At 48.9% G+C, this 16,964-nt stretch overlaps 1 protein-coding gene across 3 annotated transcripts; it reads right to left on the minus strand.

Moving 5' to 3' along the window:
• Window positions 1-630: 630 nt before the first annotated feature.
• On the minus strand, window positions 631-15,554 carry LOC122922295 (cell division cycle-associated protein 4-like). 3 transcript variants are annotated; one of them, XM_044272859.1, is made up of 3 exons: window positions 15,378-15,554; window positions 2,496-2,724; window positions 631-2,337 (listed from the first exon to the last, which is right to left on the minus strand). In XM_044272859.1, exon 3 carries the CDS (start codon window positions 2,329-2,331, stop codon window positions 1,591-1,593), a length of 741 nt encoding a protein of 246 aa, XP_044128794.1. In that variant the 5' UTR covers window positions 2,332-2,337; window positions 2,496-2,724; window positions 15,378-15,554; the 3' UTR covers window positions 631-1,590. The 3 variants fall into 3 exon arrangements, with proteins under 3 accessions (XP_044128794.1, XP_044128793.1, XP_044128792.1); XM_044272858.1 differs by having other exon boundaries at window positions 2,496-2,729; XM_044272857.1 differs by lacking the exon at window positions 2,496-2,724.
• Window positions 15,555-16,964: the final 1,410 nt, after the last annotated feature.

The raw sequence follows: 16,964 nt of genomic DNA on the forward strand, positions 1-16,964 counted from the left end.
ATTTATCATGTAGAGAAAGTTAAAGGGTTTCTGTCACCAGAATTAACCCTATTAAACTGGCTGACATTAGCAATGTGCTAATGTCAGCAGACCCCAACTCTCCTAATCTTATGCTTATGGATGCCCCCGTTACTGCACAATTTGAACTTTGGTGATATGCTAGTTAGCCTATAGGAGCAGCGGGGGGGCAGAGGGTTGCTCCTGCTCCTAGAGGCTCTGTTCACCCACCTCAAGTCACGCCCCGCCGTCATTGATTGACAGGGCCAGCGTTAGTCTTCTCCTGCTGGCCCTATGCGCTGGATAAATCTCGCGCCTGCGCAGTCCCAGCACACAGGGCTGACAGGAGGAGACCAACGCTGCCTGGCCCGGTCAATCTTGCACGACAGGGCGTACTTGAGTTGGGCGAACGGAGCCTCTAGGAGCAGGAGCAACGCCCCCCCCCCCCCCCCCCCCCCGCTCCTCCTAGAGGCCAATTAGCATAAGCATACGGTTAGGAGAGTTGGGGTCTGCTGATATTAGCACGTCGCCAATGTCTGCCAGTTTAATAGGGTTAATTCTGGTGACAGAAACCCTTTAATACAAGGTACTTACTAATGTATTGTTATTGTCCATATTGTCTCCTTTGTTGGCTGGATTCATTTTTTCATCACATTATACATGGTTTGTTTCCATGGTTACGGCTGTAGCGCAGGTACGAGGTGGCAGGGATGGAAGCGTGCCTATGCGCACTCCCATGGTTCTGGTGCTTTTTCCTGTAGTATACGCCAGCACGACCACCGCTGCTGGATTGCAGGGTGGTCTTAACCCCTGGATACAAACCGTGTATAATGAGATGGAAAAATGAATCAAGCCAGCAAAGGAGGCAATATGGACAATCACTACACATTAGTAGGCACCTTGTAATGACTTGGTCCACATGATAAAAGCCATTTTCTGAAGTGAGACAACCCCTTTAATGACATGGTCGAAAACAGTGGTCTCCAACCTGTGGCTCCTCAGCTATTGTGAAACTACAACACCCAGCATGCCAGGAGCTGTAATAGCTGGAGAGCTGGACACCACTGGTTTACAGCTTTGTGTGATAATTTCATATAACCGTTACATTTTAAAAGGGTCTGTATGAAAAACATGGCTGCTTCTCTACAAAAACAGCGTCCCTCTTGTCCAGTGGCTTGTATCTGGTAATGCAGCTCTAAGCCGACATACCTGACGCGGCCTGTGGACACACATGGCGCCCTTTTTGGAAGAAAGCAGCCATGTTCTTCCCTCCCCCAAATCTCATACATTCCCTTTATTAGCATCACAGATACAGGATGCTGGAGATAAACACAATGTCATGTAAGAGACTGGTCAAGATGGTACACGAGGGGCTTTCGGAACGAGAACCACTTCCACTATGGCCGCCATAGAGGTAGACTGAATGACGAGCCTGCCTGCCTAGGCAGGAAATATATTCCCTAGACAGAGGAGCCTAGGTAGGTGCCAACCTCTGGTGGAAAGTACATTGGCTGCAATAACCTGGCAGAAGAGGGGCGACTGAAGATGGAAATCACCCAGAAACACGCCGTCATGCATAATGGGAGATCACCTTCAAGATTCGACAAGAATCTCCACAACGTGATCAATCTCGTTGAGCTCTGCCTTGCAGTGAGTGGGCGCGGCGGACTGGGACAAGCTCTCAAGCACATCGCAGTGGCCCAGCTTAGAATTCCCCATCATCCCAGTCAGCACAGTATCAAGGTCGTAATAAGAGGTGTCCACCTCGGAAAACAAGTCTTCCATGGAATTGGTGTTTCTCCCTTCCAGGGTTTCAAATATATGGTCTATGGATTTTTGAAGGTTTGCTCGGTTTTCCTGCGGACTTTCCTCCTCCCAGAGGCCGGACGCCGCGTTCTGCACCACTTTAACCGAAGGGACCGTCGAGAGCTCAGAAATCTCCTGAGTCTCTTGAACCTCCAGCTCCTCGCTGTATGTAATATAGGCCTCTTCAGAGCATTTCTCTTCGGCTTGATCCTTGGAAGAGCGACACAGAATTTCTGTCGAAACGAGACGATCCGAGGGGGCCGGGGGATCAATTTGCTGTGCGTAAAATAACTGCCAGCTGCCGTCTTGAGTCATCTCCTCTTGTATCTGCCTCACCGTGTTGGCGATGAGCACTGAACGGCAGAGGTTTGGCTCTACCAGCATGTGGCACAGCTGAAGCTTCACTAGCGACATGTCCAACATGGACTGACGTTCCAGGGTATAGGACGGATGAGTCTTTACATCGACCAAGGACCCGTCAATGGCTTCTGGATCAAAGCACTTTCTCTTCATTCCTCGAGTGAACATGATGCCCTGTAAGGGTGGAAACGGAGGAGGAGAGGTGTTAACGAGGGCACGAATTCCATATCACACACGTGCTACACAACGACATTGGCAGAGCAGCAGACGTATACGGAGACGATGGCTGCCAAGGCAATCACAACCACGTATGCTCTAAAATAAACGTATACCTCTTTAGAAGGCAATTACAATGTTTTCTTCGTGTGTGTACTGCGGCAGCACATTGTAGGAAAGAAAAGTGGCAAACAACTTTGGTCCTGATTAATAAAGTCTGCACTGGAGGATGCATGCTGCTTTAGAGATCCTCGATCCACGGCACAATTAAGCACTATGGATGATCCTCACATGAGAAGAGCGTTTCTAAATGATAAGGCATCAGGAAACGCCACAGCATTAATTCTGCACTAAACAGAAAATGAGAATACACCGGTTAGTGCAATAATCCTGCAGCAAAACAGAAGATTTCATACGTCACATAAAACAGCAATAGACACATCTGGCTGCATTGGCTACAGGCACTCTCATGGGGTTTCCATCGCTTCCATTCATTTCAAAAGGTTTTTCCGAGATTTAAAAACCGATTACCTATCCTCTGGACATGTCATCAGTATCTGATTGGTGGGGGTCCAACATCCGGGACCCCCACCCTCGAAGTAGCACAGTGCTGTACATTGTATAGTGGCAGTGCTTGGTATTGCAGTTCGGCCCCAATCACTTGAATAGGGCCGAGCTGCACCTAGGCCAGTGATGGTTAACCTCCGGCACTCCAGCTGTGGTGAAACTATGACTCCCAGCACGCTCCATTTATTTTTATGAAGTTCTGGGAACAGGCAAGCAAGTGTGCATCTTGGGAGTTGTAGCTTTACCAGAGCTGGAGTGCCGGAGGTTAGCCATCACAGGCCTAGGCCATGTGAACCATGGACGTGGCCTAGGGAAAGCTGCGAGAAGGAATGGTCCCTCGCCAATTAGATACTGATGACCTATCCAGTGTATAAGTCTTGGAAAACCCCTTTCAATGAACTGCCTCCTCTGCGATGAAACAAGGCACCCATATGAGACCAGAAGTGGACCTCCACTAATCTGACTTTCAGGATATGCCCAACTGCCATGTCCATTCTGGATCAGTTACCTGCCCATTGGGCATTAGGGGCACAGCAGTCAGCAACCTCCGGCACTCCAGCTGTTGTGAAACCACAAATCCCAGCACGCACACTTCTTTAACTGTTATTGGAATTCCCATAAAAGGGATGGGAGCATGCTGGGAGTTGTAGTTTCACAACAGCTAGAGTGCCATGAGGTTGCTGACCACTGCTCTTGCTTTATGCCAATCCTGAGAATCTGTGAACACAGAAGAGTGAGTTCCGTGTCACAAACTCGCAGCGCGAGGTCCCGTTCCGATCTCCGCTACCTGCATTAGGGCTCATGCACATGACCATGGTTTTGGGCCGTATCCGATCTGCATTTTGTTATTTTAACAGGAAGTACCGTTCCACAAAATGTGGAGTGCACGCGGCCGGTACCCTAGTTATGGACACAGCCGTCTACATGAGGCTTTATAATGCCGCGTGTCCCTGCGAGACCTGGAATCCGTCACTGTAATTCAGTAGATACAGGTCTAACAGGGACACAGCCTTAGGCCTCTTGCACACAACTGTATGTCATTTTCTGTATTTTGCGGTCCGCAAAAAATACGGATGACATCCGCGTGCATTCCGTTGTTTGTGGAACGGAACAACTGGTCCCTAATAGAACAGTACTATCCTCATCCGTTATGCAGACAATAATAGGACACGTTCTACCTCTTAGCGGAACGGAAATACGTAAACGGAAGGCACACAGAGTGCCTTCCGTTTTTTTGTGTGGAACCATTGAAATGAATACACATATGGATCGCAAACTGAAACCGCAAAAACCGAACGGATATAAAATACGTTTGTGTGCAAGAGACCTTATACAGTGCCTTGCCAAAGTATTCACCCCCTTGACTTTTTCCGTGTTTTGTTACATTACAGCCTTAAGTTCAATGTTTTGTTAATCTGAATGTATGTGATGGATCAGAACACAATAGTCTGAGTTAGTCAAGTGAAATGAGAAAAATATATATAAATAAAACTATTGTTTGGAAATAGAAAACAGAAAATTGCCATGTGCGTATGTATTCACCCCCTTTGTTAGGAAGCCCATAAAAAGCTCTGGTGCTACTAATTACCTTCAGAAGTCACATAATTAGTGAAATGAGGTCACCTGTGTGCCATCTAAGTGTCACATGATCTGTCATTACATATACATACATTTTGAAAGGCCCCCAGAGGCTGCAACACCTAAGCAAGAGGCATCACTAACCAAACACTGCCATGAAGACCAAGGAACTCTCCAAACAAGTAAGGGACAATGTTGTTGTGAAGTACAAGTCAGGGTTAGGTGATAAAAAAGTATCCAAAACCTTGATGATCTCCAGGAGCACCATCAAATCTATTATAACCAAATGGAAAGAACATGGCACAACAGCAAACCTGCCAAGAGACGGCCACCCACCAAAACTCACGGACCGGGCAAGGAGGGCATTAATCAGAGAGGCAGCACAGAGACCTAAGGTAACCCTGGAGGAGCTGCAGAGTTCCACAGCAGAGACTGGAGTATCTGTACATAGGACGACAATAAGCCATACGCTCCATAGAGTTGGGCTTTATGGCAGAGTGGCCAGAAGAAAGCCATTACTTTCAGCTAAAAACAGTCACGTTGCGAGTTTGGGAAAAGGCATCTGGGAGACTCCCAAAATGTATGGAGGAAGGTGCTCTGGTCTGATGAGACTAATTGAACTTTTCGGCCATAAAAAAAAAAACAATGTGTCTGGCGCAAACCCAACACATCACCCCAAGAACACCATCCCCACAGTGAGACCTGGTGGTGGCAGCATCATGCTGGGAGGATGGGACTGGGAAACTGGTGAGAGTTGAGGGAAAGATGGATGGTGATAAATACAGGGATATTCTTGAGCAAAACCTGTACCACTCTGTGTGTGATCTGAGGCTATGACAGAGGTTCACCTTCCAGCAGGACAATGACCCCAAACACACGGCTAAAGCAGCACTTGAGAGGTTTAAGGGGAAACATGTAAATGTGTTGGAATGGCCGAGTCACAGCCCAGATCTCAATCCAATAGAACATCTGTGGTCAGACTTAGAGATTGCTGTTCACAAGCGCAAACCATCCAACCTGAAGGAGCTGGGGCAGTTCTGCAAGGAGGAATGGGCAAAAATCCCAGCGGTAAGATGTGGCGACTGCTCATAGAGACTTATCCAAAGTGACTTGAAGCTGTGATTGCTGCAAAAGGTGGCTCTACAAAGTACTGACTTTAGGGGGGTGAATAGTTCTGCACATTGACTTGGCGATTTTGTCCAATTTGTTGTTTGCTTCACAATAAAAATAAGTAAAAACATCTTCAAAGTTGTGGGCATGTTCTGTAAATTAAATCAAATAATACGTGTTAATTCCAGGTTGTGAGGCATCAAAATACGAAGAAAAGTCAAGGGGGGTGGGGTGTGTGAATACTTTTGCAAGGCACTGTAAATCAGGATAAGGCCTGTTGCCGTATTACATGGGCGCCGTTCCGTGGGCATTCCGCATCACAGATGCGGACCCATTCACTTCAATGGGTCTGCAAATCCGGAACGGAAGCACTACGGAGGGGTTTCGTCCTGTACTGCAGTTGCGCAAAAAGATAGAACATGTCCTATCTTTTTGCGGAACGGGCAGATCGTGGACCCATTAACGTGAATGGGTCCGTGACCTGCTGCACTACGGTCGGTGTTCGTGCATTGCGGCCCGCAATTTGCCGGCTGTAGCACGGCCAAGGGGCGCACACGTTCGTGTGCAGGAGGCCTAATGCTGTGTGATCCTGTCAGAGGAGCGGAGGTCAGAACAGGACCTGTCACTGCCACACCCTGCAAGTTTATCACATTCAACTGGCTCGTCTGGCCTAACTGGTAATCCACACCTCCCATTACTTCCACAGCTGTACACTTAAAGGGGTTGTCTTATCATGGACAATGGGGGAATATCGCTAGGATATGCCCCCACTGTCTTATAGGTGTGGGTCCCAATGCTGGGACCCACACCTATATAGAGAACGGAACCCCACAAGGTGGTGGCTGTAGGGACTCCGGTCCGGCCGCCACCACCAAGCAGACTTCCCCACAGAAGTTAATGGAAGCGTACCGCGCGCTTCCATTCATTTCTATGGGGTCGACTGAAATAGCCGAGCCAGTGCTCGGCTATTTTCACTGGCCCCATAGAAAATTAATGGAGGGCAGCGGCGCATGCACCCTCCTTCATTTGCAATGCTCTGTTCTCGATATAGGTGCGGGTCCCAAAAGTGGGACCTACACCTATAAGACAAGGGATGCCCCCATTGTCCATGATGAGTCAACCCCTTTAAAGAGGACCTTTCACCTGGAAAAACATTGTGAACTAAGTATCATGACATATACAGCGGCGCCCAGGGATCTCACTGCACTTACTATTATCCCTGGGCGCCGCTCCGTTCTCCCGTTATGTCCTCCGGTATGTTCGGGGACTTGGTTATAGTAGGCGGAGACTGCCCTTGTTCTGCTGGGCGTCTCCTTCTCCTAGGCTGTAGCGCTGGCCAATCGCAGAGCTCACAGCCTGGGAGGTTTTTTCTCCCAGGCTGTGAGCTGTGTGCTGCGATTGGCCAGCGCTACAGCCTAGGAGAAGGAGACGCCCAGCAGAACAAGGGCAGTCTCCGCCTACTATAACCAAGTCCCCGAACATACCGGAGGACATAACGGGAGAACGGAGCGGCGCCCAGGGATAATAGTAAGTGCAGTGAGATCCCTGGGCGCCGCTGTATATGTCATGATACTTAGTTCACAATGTTTTTCCAGGTGAAAGGTCCTCTTTAAGTCCATATATACATTAATCAATAGACTATTGCAGAGCCCTGTACTTTCCAAACCTGAAGCACCCCCAAGACAGAATTGTAAGAAAGTAATCCTACAAATACTGCCCAAGCCAATTGCTGGGCTGCCATGCATTCTTGGTCAATTTTCTTATAAAGTAGCATACAGACCCCCCCAGCGTGCCCACAGTGGTAATCTTTACTCCCTGATATCTGCTGCCGGGTCCTGGCTCCATCGTTGCCCTGCTGGCTCTGCAGGTCCTGGTATCCCTGCGTCAACATCCAGTTTAACAAGAGTCACATGACCACTGCAGTCAAAGAACGGCCGCAACAGAGACATGTCACATGACCTGGTGACACGTCACCCGTGTCCACTCATTGGCTGTAGCCATCACATGACCCATATATTAATCAGGTGAACCACAGCTATGCAAACCGTTTGGTAGTCGGGTTGCTGGTGACAGGTTCCCTTTAATCTTCTGTTTCTTAGGCTGGGTTCACATCACATTTTTGTCTTATGTTTAACCTACACAAAAAAACGTTTATGTTAAAAAGGGCATCTGTCAGCAGTTTTGTACCTAGGACACTGGCTGACCTGTTACATGTGCGCTTGGCAGCTGAAGGCATCTGTGTTGGTCCCATGTTCATATGTGCCCGTATTGCTGAGGAAAATGATGTTTTACTATATGCAAATGAGCAACGGGGGCGTTTTCATTACACCTAGAGGCTCTGCTCTCTGCCACTCCTGCACTGTGATTGACAGGGTCAGGTGTGATCACATTACACTGCCTGGCCCTGTCAAAGTGCAGAGGTTGCAGAGAGCAGAGCCTCTAGGTGTAATGACAACGCCCCCGTTGCTCCTAGATGTTCATTTGCATATAATAAAACATCATTTTCCTCAGCAATGCGGGCACGTATCAACATTGGACCAACACAGATGCCTTCAGCTGCCAAGCGCACATGTAACAGGTCAGCCAGTGTCATAGGTACAAAACTGCTGACAGATGCCCTTTAACCCCCGGCTCATTTTCACCTTAAGGACCAGGCCATTTTTTGTAAATCTGAGTTATTGGCAAATGGAGATAAAATTTCAGAATTTCAATTTTTGGGCAAATTTTCAATTTTAAGCAATTTTTTCCAGTAACAAAGCAAGGGTTAACAGCCAAACAAAATGCTATATTTATTGCAGAAACATCCCATATGTGGTCGTAAACTACTGTACGGGCACACGGCAGGGCGCAGAAGGAAAGGAACGCCATATGATTTCTGGAAGGCAGATTTTGCTGGACTGGTTTATTTACACCATGTCCCATTTGAAGCCCCCCTGATGCACCCCTAGGAGTAGAAACTCCAAAAACATTTTAGTATCTCCATAGTCATGTGCTATTTTTATAGTTTAGATTCTTACGGATGTGGCGATAACTAATATACAGTATATCTTTTCTTTTGTTTTACAAAATAATATAAAAAAAAATATAATGTTTTGTTTTAGTGTCTCCAAAGTCTGAGAGCGATATTTTTTTTTTTCCCTGGGCGATTGTCTGTGGCCAAAACAGTATTAAAATTGGGGAAGGGGATTATAAATGTAGTACTCCATGGAAGTGTGGTACTTCCTGAAGCAACTGTGAATGCATAGGCCCAGATGATCGGGGCACGTGTCACACTGAGTGGTGGTGTCCTTCCATATCCCCCCTCTGCACTTTTTTTTGGGTCCGTCCCTTCTTTCTAGTATAGTGAACCACACCTGGAAAGTGTTGGCCAGGGACGATCCGGGCGCCTACAGTTCCCGAGGTACTCCGGCCTGCTCTTTCCCGGTCAGAAAAAAATCAGGGCCTTGAGGACTGCCTCATAGAACTGGAGGAATTTCCCATTGTTGCCAGCGCTCCGGGACAGCACAAAAGAGTTGTTCAAGGCAACTTGTACCAAGTAGACCGCTACTTTTTTGTACCATGCTCTGGTTTTGCGCATTGCGTTATATGGCTTGAGGACTTGATCAGAGAGATCAACTCCTCCCATAATGCAGGCATTTCCGAATGGCCTCAAAACGGGAACTTGTCATGGCAATATAGTAGAGTGGGTTCTGGTAGAGGACGTCCCCACTCCAGTACTGCCTGACACTGGGTTTTGAACATGTTGAATGAATTGTTAGGCGATCAAGTTTGTTTGCTCCACCAGATTTACAAAGTGGTCACTGAAAATAAAAAAAGTCATATTCAGTGAAGCCAACTGTGGGAGTCTGGATTCCTGGTTGGCCAACAAAGTCAGGAATCACAGGCTCAAAATCCTCTGGGGCACACCATGCAAGTTCATCGGTAGGGGACTCAGGTGGACTTATCTAGTGGGCCGGAAAACTAGTACGAGCCCCAGGGTGGCCCATACTAGTGGCATGGGGGTCTCCTGGCTCCACCTGGCGGCATCTCCGCCGCCTTGGGGGCTCATCATCATCACTAGATGATGAGGAAGCGGATGACAAGAGGAAAGTGGGGTCATCCTCGTCCTCACTGGGGCTTTAGGAGTCAGACAAGCAGGGTGTATGCCTCCTCGGACTGAGAACATCTGGCGGGCCATAGGGGAATGTGTGTGTGTGTGTAAAACTTTATTTAGTGTGCGTGTGTGGGGACGGGTGTTCACGTTTACTACCTTAACCCAGCCTAAACCCAACAGAAAAAATAAATAAAACTTAAATTTAAAAAAATGCAAAGCACATTAAAATAAAAATCGCGCATGTTCCCGCATGTCACCCGCAACGCCCGTGTGAACCCAGCCTAAGAATGATCGGCCACCACAGGTCTCTCTTTTGCACAAAGCAGACAATGCCCTCTATGTTTTAACACTACAATCTACATAATAGGGGAGAACTGTGTCGCTGCTTCATTACTTGAGGGCCCATGTAGGGAGGCTGCTCTAGCTGAAGGTCATAGCCTGAGGGGGGGTTGTTGTTACAATGGAGCAGGGAAGGTTTCCAGGGTTTTAGTATACGTTAACAGATAAGAAATTCTAGGGGTTTTCCCATCTCAGACAATGGGTATTGCTAGGATATGCCCCCATTGTCTGATAGGTGCGGGTCCCACCGCTGGGACCCGCACCTACAATGAGAACGGAGCCGGGAGATGAACAGAGGGCGCACTGAGCATGCGCAGCCGCCCTCCATTCATTTCTATAGGGCCGCCGAAAATAGCCGAGCGCTGGCTTGGCTATTGCCATCTGCCCCATAGAAATGAACGGGAGCATGGGCTGCACATGCGCGGTGCACTCCCATTCACTTCTATGGGAGCAGCACTTGGTGGTGGACGGACCCCGGGAATTCTGAGGTCCTCCAGCCACAGTGCTCCCCACACCTATCAGACAATGGGGGCATATCCTAGCGATATGCCCCCATTGTCTGAAATGGGAATACCTGTTTAAGGCCCCTTTACATGGGCTAACAAACGGGGCAATTATTGAAAAAAGCATCCAAGGAAGGCCCGTCTGCCACCGAATGGGTATCGACACCTTTAATGCAGACACGGAAATTATTGTTTCTCTGCAGCAGGTTGTCTTGCGTAAACAGTGATCTGCTGCACGGAAAAAATCCCATTTGCGATCATTCATCCCCGTTCAGCAGTGGGGTGGACTCTGCACCCCCCCCCCCCCCCCCACTCACGACCAGGCAATTATCAGGAGAAAACGATTTGTTCCCATTAATTGCCCGCACCCTCGGCCTGTGTAAATGGGCCTTTACACACTAACGTGTTCACGTGTGAAAGTAAGAACATTTAAAGAGGACCTGTCACCTCTCCTGTCTGTTTTAGTAACTATTTGCATCCCCCACATCAATACAATTCTGGGCATCTATCCTTATGGCTATGTTGTGTCATTCCTCTATTAATCCAACTGTCAGAGCACTGATTGGACAGCGTCAGACTGAGAAGGGACACACCGGGTCGGCGATTCATTCATATACCTCCAGGAGGAATAACAGAGGAATTGTACTCCAGAGTTATTGGATTACATGCATGGGGAATTGACGTGGTTACTAAGGGCCCAAACCGATCCCATAGCTTTCTATGGGGGGGGGGGGGGGGGGGGGTTCGTCCACTCTCAGTGGTGATGCGGTGGACAGAAAATCGCTGCAGGCTCAGTTCTTCTGCCTGACAAGACTGATATATGTGAAGGGGGCCTAAAACAGATGTCAGGGGGGTGACAGGTCCTCTTCAATAAAAAAAAATTGATTAAATAAATAAGAATATACATATCTATAATGTAAATTTTACAAAAATTGTTAAAGAAAAGTGATGCACTGACACCGACTTACATCAGCTCCAACCTCAGCCGGGGACGCTACGATGATGTCACTCAGGCTGCGCTGTGCAAATAGCAGAGGGAGAGAAGAACACAGTGATGGATGCTCGGTCCCAGGCGCCCCGCCACTCACAGGTCATCCTCCGCTCTGGGATGCCGGGGGGACAGTACTGCTGCATAGACTGACCTACATATACAATGACCTCTAACCTTACTATAAGGAAAAAAAGAACACTCCATGTGCACAAGGTTCTGGTATATAAAAACGTTATACACAAAATACACACGGAAGCACGAGGACTGCGCAGATTTACATCCAGAGGCCACATGGGGAGCCGCCCGCTGGTTTAGGCTACTTTCACACTGGCGTTTTGGCTTTCCGTTTGCGAGGTGCGTTCAGGGCTCTCACAAGCGGTCCAAAACGGATTTTGAATGAAAAAGGATCCGCTCAGAATGCATCAGTTTGGCTCCGTCCCGTCTCTGTTTCGCTTTGGAGGCAATTGCGTTTTGGTGTCCATCTAACTAAACTGAGCCAAACGGATCCGTCCTGACGCACAATGTAAGTCAATGAGAATGGATCCGTTTTCACTGACACAATTTGGCACAATAGAAAAACGGATCCGTCTTCCATTGACTTTCAATGGTGTTCAAGACAGATCCGTTTTGGCTGTGTTACAGATAATAGAAACTGATCCGTTCTGGACGGATGCAGACGGTTGTATTATCTGAACGGATGCGTTTGTACAGATTTGTGACGGATCTGCACCAAACGCGAGTGTGAAAGTAGCCTTAGACTCAATAGTAAAAGACACTGCGCAATATGCTCACCTTGATGGGTGCGGTGCCATCATGGCGGACGGCTAGAGCCCGCCACAGTAACCGGTGTGGTCTCAATGGACTGAGACTCAGCGCTCACAGGAACAACATGAGTGACCTTTAGGGCTCATTCAGACGACCAGATCAGTTTTTGCGGTTCCGCATTTTGCAGAACAGACAGCCCTATGAAAGAAATGCCTGTTCTTTGCAATTGCGGACAAGAACAGGACACGTTCCGCTTTTTTGTGGGGCCGCAGAACAGAAAGAAGGAAGCGGACAGCATACGGAGCGCTGTCTGCATCTTTTGCGGCCCCATTGAAGTGAATGGGTCTGCATCCATTCTGCAATTTTGCGGACGCGGACACAAATATACGGTCGTGTAAATAAACCTTTTTGCACTCCGCAAACGCAAATGACGTCAGCGTTGCATTCATTATTTTTTTTGCAGACCCATTGACTTTAAGGGGTCCAGGGCCAGTATCCGTGTTTTGCAGATCGAGCCCCAACATTAGTGGTCTGATCTGAGGTCTAATGAAAAATTTTTTTTTTTTTTTTTTTTTTTTTTTTTTTATTTCCTCCACTAAAACAGAGGTGCATCTTATAAGGCGAGAGGTACAGTACTGACAGACAGCCCCTCGCTCGTCATAGCAGAAGCCCAGGCTGCAGTACAAAGCCCGCACCCCGCAGGGTTCGGATCCTGCCGTCGGTATAGTCCCCTCCATCCTCGCTCTGAGCAGCAGGCCGCGCTTTCTTTGGCCGGATCAGTCATCTTTCTTACCTACGGAGGTCAATCGGATGACACGTGGGGACATTTACCAGGTGAAAAGAATCAACGCCAAATTCAGCAAGTACACACCCTTCTATGGGGAAACCCGTCCCATGTATTAGAAGGGATTATCGGACATTTACCTCCACTCGCTTTATCGCCGTGTAATGACCAGTTCTGAAGCGTTATGGTTATCATTGAAACATTCTTTATAGGGGGGACTTTATGCAGGAGCGACACCTTTAAACGAGCATAGGTAGAGTTGATCCTGCTGATTAAAACGATACTCAGGGCTCATTCAGATTAATGTAAGGGCTCTGTGCCGATGCTGCGATGCACGGGCACCATCCATGTGCATTCCTGTTGACTCGAATGGGTCAGCGACCCACAGATACGGCCGAGAACAGGACATGTCCAATACTTTGCGGACCCGAAAGCCCAAAGACGAGCTCCGTAGTGCACGTCCTCGCAGTCGTATCTTGCAGAAACTGGTTGTGGCGTTCCCGAGAAATAAGACTTCAATTCTTTAAAGGGGCCTCCTCAGAATAGCTCATCATTATCAGATCAGCGGGGTCTGACTCCCGACACCCCCCACCCGTCGCCCTAGGCCAGTGACGTCACGTTCATCGTTCTGGGGGCAGAATTGATCAATTCTGGTGTAAAAGAAAATTGGCATAGTTACCCATAGCAACCAGATTCCACCTTTCATTTTTGAAAGTTCCTTTGGAAAATGTAAGGTGAAAACTCCCCCAATGGGCAGCGCCGCGTTTAGTAAGCTAGGAGGAGGCCGCAGACCCCTCAAACAGCTGGTTGGCGGGGGTGTTGGACCCCACTGATCTATATTGATGACCTATCCTAAGGATAGCCAGCAACTGGTCGGCGGGGGGTGTCGGACCCCACTGATCTATATTGATGACCTATCCTAAGGATAGCCAGCAATATCTAGTTCCCGTATAACCCCTTCATAGGAGTTTTTCCAGGAATAATGATTTTTGTTTGAAGTGCCCCCTGAACAAAAGATTCCTACTTACCTGCTCGGGTGGTGCTCGTCATCACGTCACTGCTGAAGCCAGTCATTGGCTGGAGCATTGCATGTGACCATGCACCACCGGAGCAGGTAAGTAGGAATCTTACACACATTCTATCTTTTTGTGGAACGAAAGTACGGGACGAAACCCAGCGGAAGCACTCTGTAGTGCTTCCGTTCCGCATCCGTGATGCAGAATGCACACTGAGTGGTGCCCGTGTATTGCGGATCCGCAATACGGGAAACCTACGATCGTGTGCATGAGGCCTTATCTATTACATAGCCGATACGGATCCGTCTTGAACACCAGTGAAAGTCAATAGAGGATGGGTCCGTTTTTGATTGTGTCAGTGAAAACAGATCCGTCCCCATTGACTTACATTGCGTGTCAGGACGGATCCGTTTGGCTCAGTTTCATTAGACGGACACCAAACACTGCAAGTGGAATGGAGACGGAACGGAGGCAAACTGATGCATTGTGAGCGGATCCTTATCCATTCAGGATGCATTAGGGCAAAACTGATCCGTTTTGGACCGCGTGTGAGAGCCCTGAACGGATCTGACAAACGGAAACCAAAACGCCAGTGTGAAAGTAGCCTAATCTGAGCGACTGGGTGGGGGTAGTGACCTAACCACTCCTCACAGCTGAGGGTTTGTTACAATCACATCCAGTTTTGGTAATCCCCTGCAAACTAAATGGCCAGGACACCAGCATCCTGCAGCAAACTATGGAGACAGGAGAATCAAATGCACTTGAACTGTCTCAAAAGTAATAAAAGGAACATTTCAGGCAAAAATAATCCAATAGGCTCCGCCCAGTACTGGGCTGAGGGGGAGGAGCATGACACAGGAAGTCTCTGGCCCCCTCAGGCCCTGCGCTAGGCATAACACGGTGTATTAGCGGCATGGAGTGTTCCTTTAAATAGCCTAGATAATCAGTTATCAAGAACTCGCTCTCAAATCCGCATCCTATTATATAGAGCGCGGACTGGACGGCGCAGGCTTCCGTAGTGACGTCACCACGCCGCTACCCGATGACTAGGGAGCGAGCAGGCGCCATTTTGTAGTCGTCCATTGTTACATTCCCTCCACAATGTCGGTTACGGAAAGTTAATCAAACTGAACGGAAGTAAAGAAGCCCTCGACGACCGGAGAGTGCGAGCCCCGCATCCCGGCTCTACGGAGCTAGGCTCCTCGCGAAACCTCACCACCACCAACCCCCCCTCTTTTCCCGCCTCACTCACCGTGCGATTTCAGCCCGGTTAGCGGCATACACAGAGGCGCGGAGGGTCACTTCTTGGTAGCGAAACCGCAAATGACGCCGGTCCTCCTCCGCCAGGCGAGTCAGGTTCCGGCTGCGTTTTTTCCCCCGTCCCGCTCTCACGGCAGACACCACAGGGAAGCAGCAGCACGAACCTAGCCCCGCCCCCTCCTCGGTTCCGGCCAACGGGATGTTACCATGGATCTCCAGTCCCCGCCCCTTTCCTAGTTTCCGATTGGTTCGGAGAAATGGGCACAAGGTTCGAAACTCAGCAGGGAGGCAGAGCTGGCCCCCGCCTGACAAAGGGCCATTCAGCAGCGCCGGGGAGGGGGAAGAGCAGGGCCGATTTATCATCGTTATTCCTTTATGAATGAGAACAATTTTCCTCAACCTGAATAAGGGCTCCTGTACAGACCGTATGTTGGCTCCACATCTGATCCGCATTATTTTTTGTTTTTTTGGGATGCGGCTCTGCATAAAAAGATAGAATTTGCGGACAAGTTTAGGACATTTCTACAGAAGTTAATAAACAGTGGCTCGCACTTGGCCGGGATCCGTGTTTTGCAGATCCGCAATTTCCAGACCGCAAACACGGCCGTTCCATGCATTGGGGGGGACTGCAATTTCCGCAGACGGATGCAGACCTGGGTCAGTGAGACGTCCACGCTGCAAATAAATACATGTGATTGGGTCCGCATCCGTGATGCGTTGTGCACAAATGGCCAGTGCCCTTGTATTGCAGATCAGCTGTTCGCGGGTCGCAATACGTGCACGGCTGTGTGCATGAGCCCTAAGGCCGATTCCAAGGGCTCATGCACATGAACGTTGTCTTTCCGTGTCTGTTGCGGAACCATTCACTTCAATTCGTCCGCAAAAAGAAAACGGAAGTTACTCCGTGCGCATTCCGTTCCGCAAAAAAATAGAACATGTCCTATTATTGTCCGCATTACGGACAAGGATAGGACCGTTCTATGAAGGGTCAGCTGTTCCGTTCTGCAGAATGCACACGGACGTCATCTGTACTTTTTGCGGATCCGTTGTGTGCATGAGCCCTAAACTAGGGCAGCAAGGCGGCTTTGGCCACGACACACCTTGTACGGGCAGAGCTCGCAGTGGAAGGTCTCACACGTGGCACGTTATACGCACCGGAAGATTTACATATACTGAAATAATACGTTAGAGGTTTATTCCTATCTGAGACAATGGGGGGCGTATCGCTAGGATATACCCCCAATGTCTGGTAGGTGCAGCTCCAACCTCTGGGACCCGCAACTATCTTTAGAAAGGAGCCCGCAAAGTCCTGGAGGGTGCTCGGCTATTTTCGGGAGTCCCATTGAAATTACTGGGAGGCGCACCGCGCAAGCGCGACCACTGCTCCAGTCACTTCTTTGGGGATGATGGAAATTGCTCGGCTATATTCGGGTTCTCCCATAGGAATGGAGGCTGAGAAAAATGACGTTTTAATCTATGCAAATGAGCCTCGGGGAGCAACGGGGGCGTTGCCATTACACCTAGAGGCTCTGCTCTCTCTGCAACTGCCACACGCTCTTTGCAGTTTAATTGACAGGAC

Source organism: Bufo gargarizans, unplaced genomic scaffold (genome assembly GCF_014858855.1).
Source record: "Bufo gargarizans isolate SCDJY-AF-19 unplaced genomic scaffold, ASM1485885v1 fragScaff_scaffold_13_pilon, whole genome shotgun sequence".
NCBI classification, from domain to species: domain Eukaryota; kingdom Metazoa; phylum Chordata; class Amphibia; order Anura; family Bufonidae; genus Bufo; species Bufo gargarizans.

Excerpts from the sequence above, each read along its gene's own strand:
- LOC122922295 (XM_044272857.1), bottom strand. The coding sequence starts at position 2,331 with ATGTTCACTCGAGGAATGAAGAGAAAGTGCTTTGATCCAGAAGCCATT.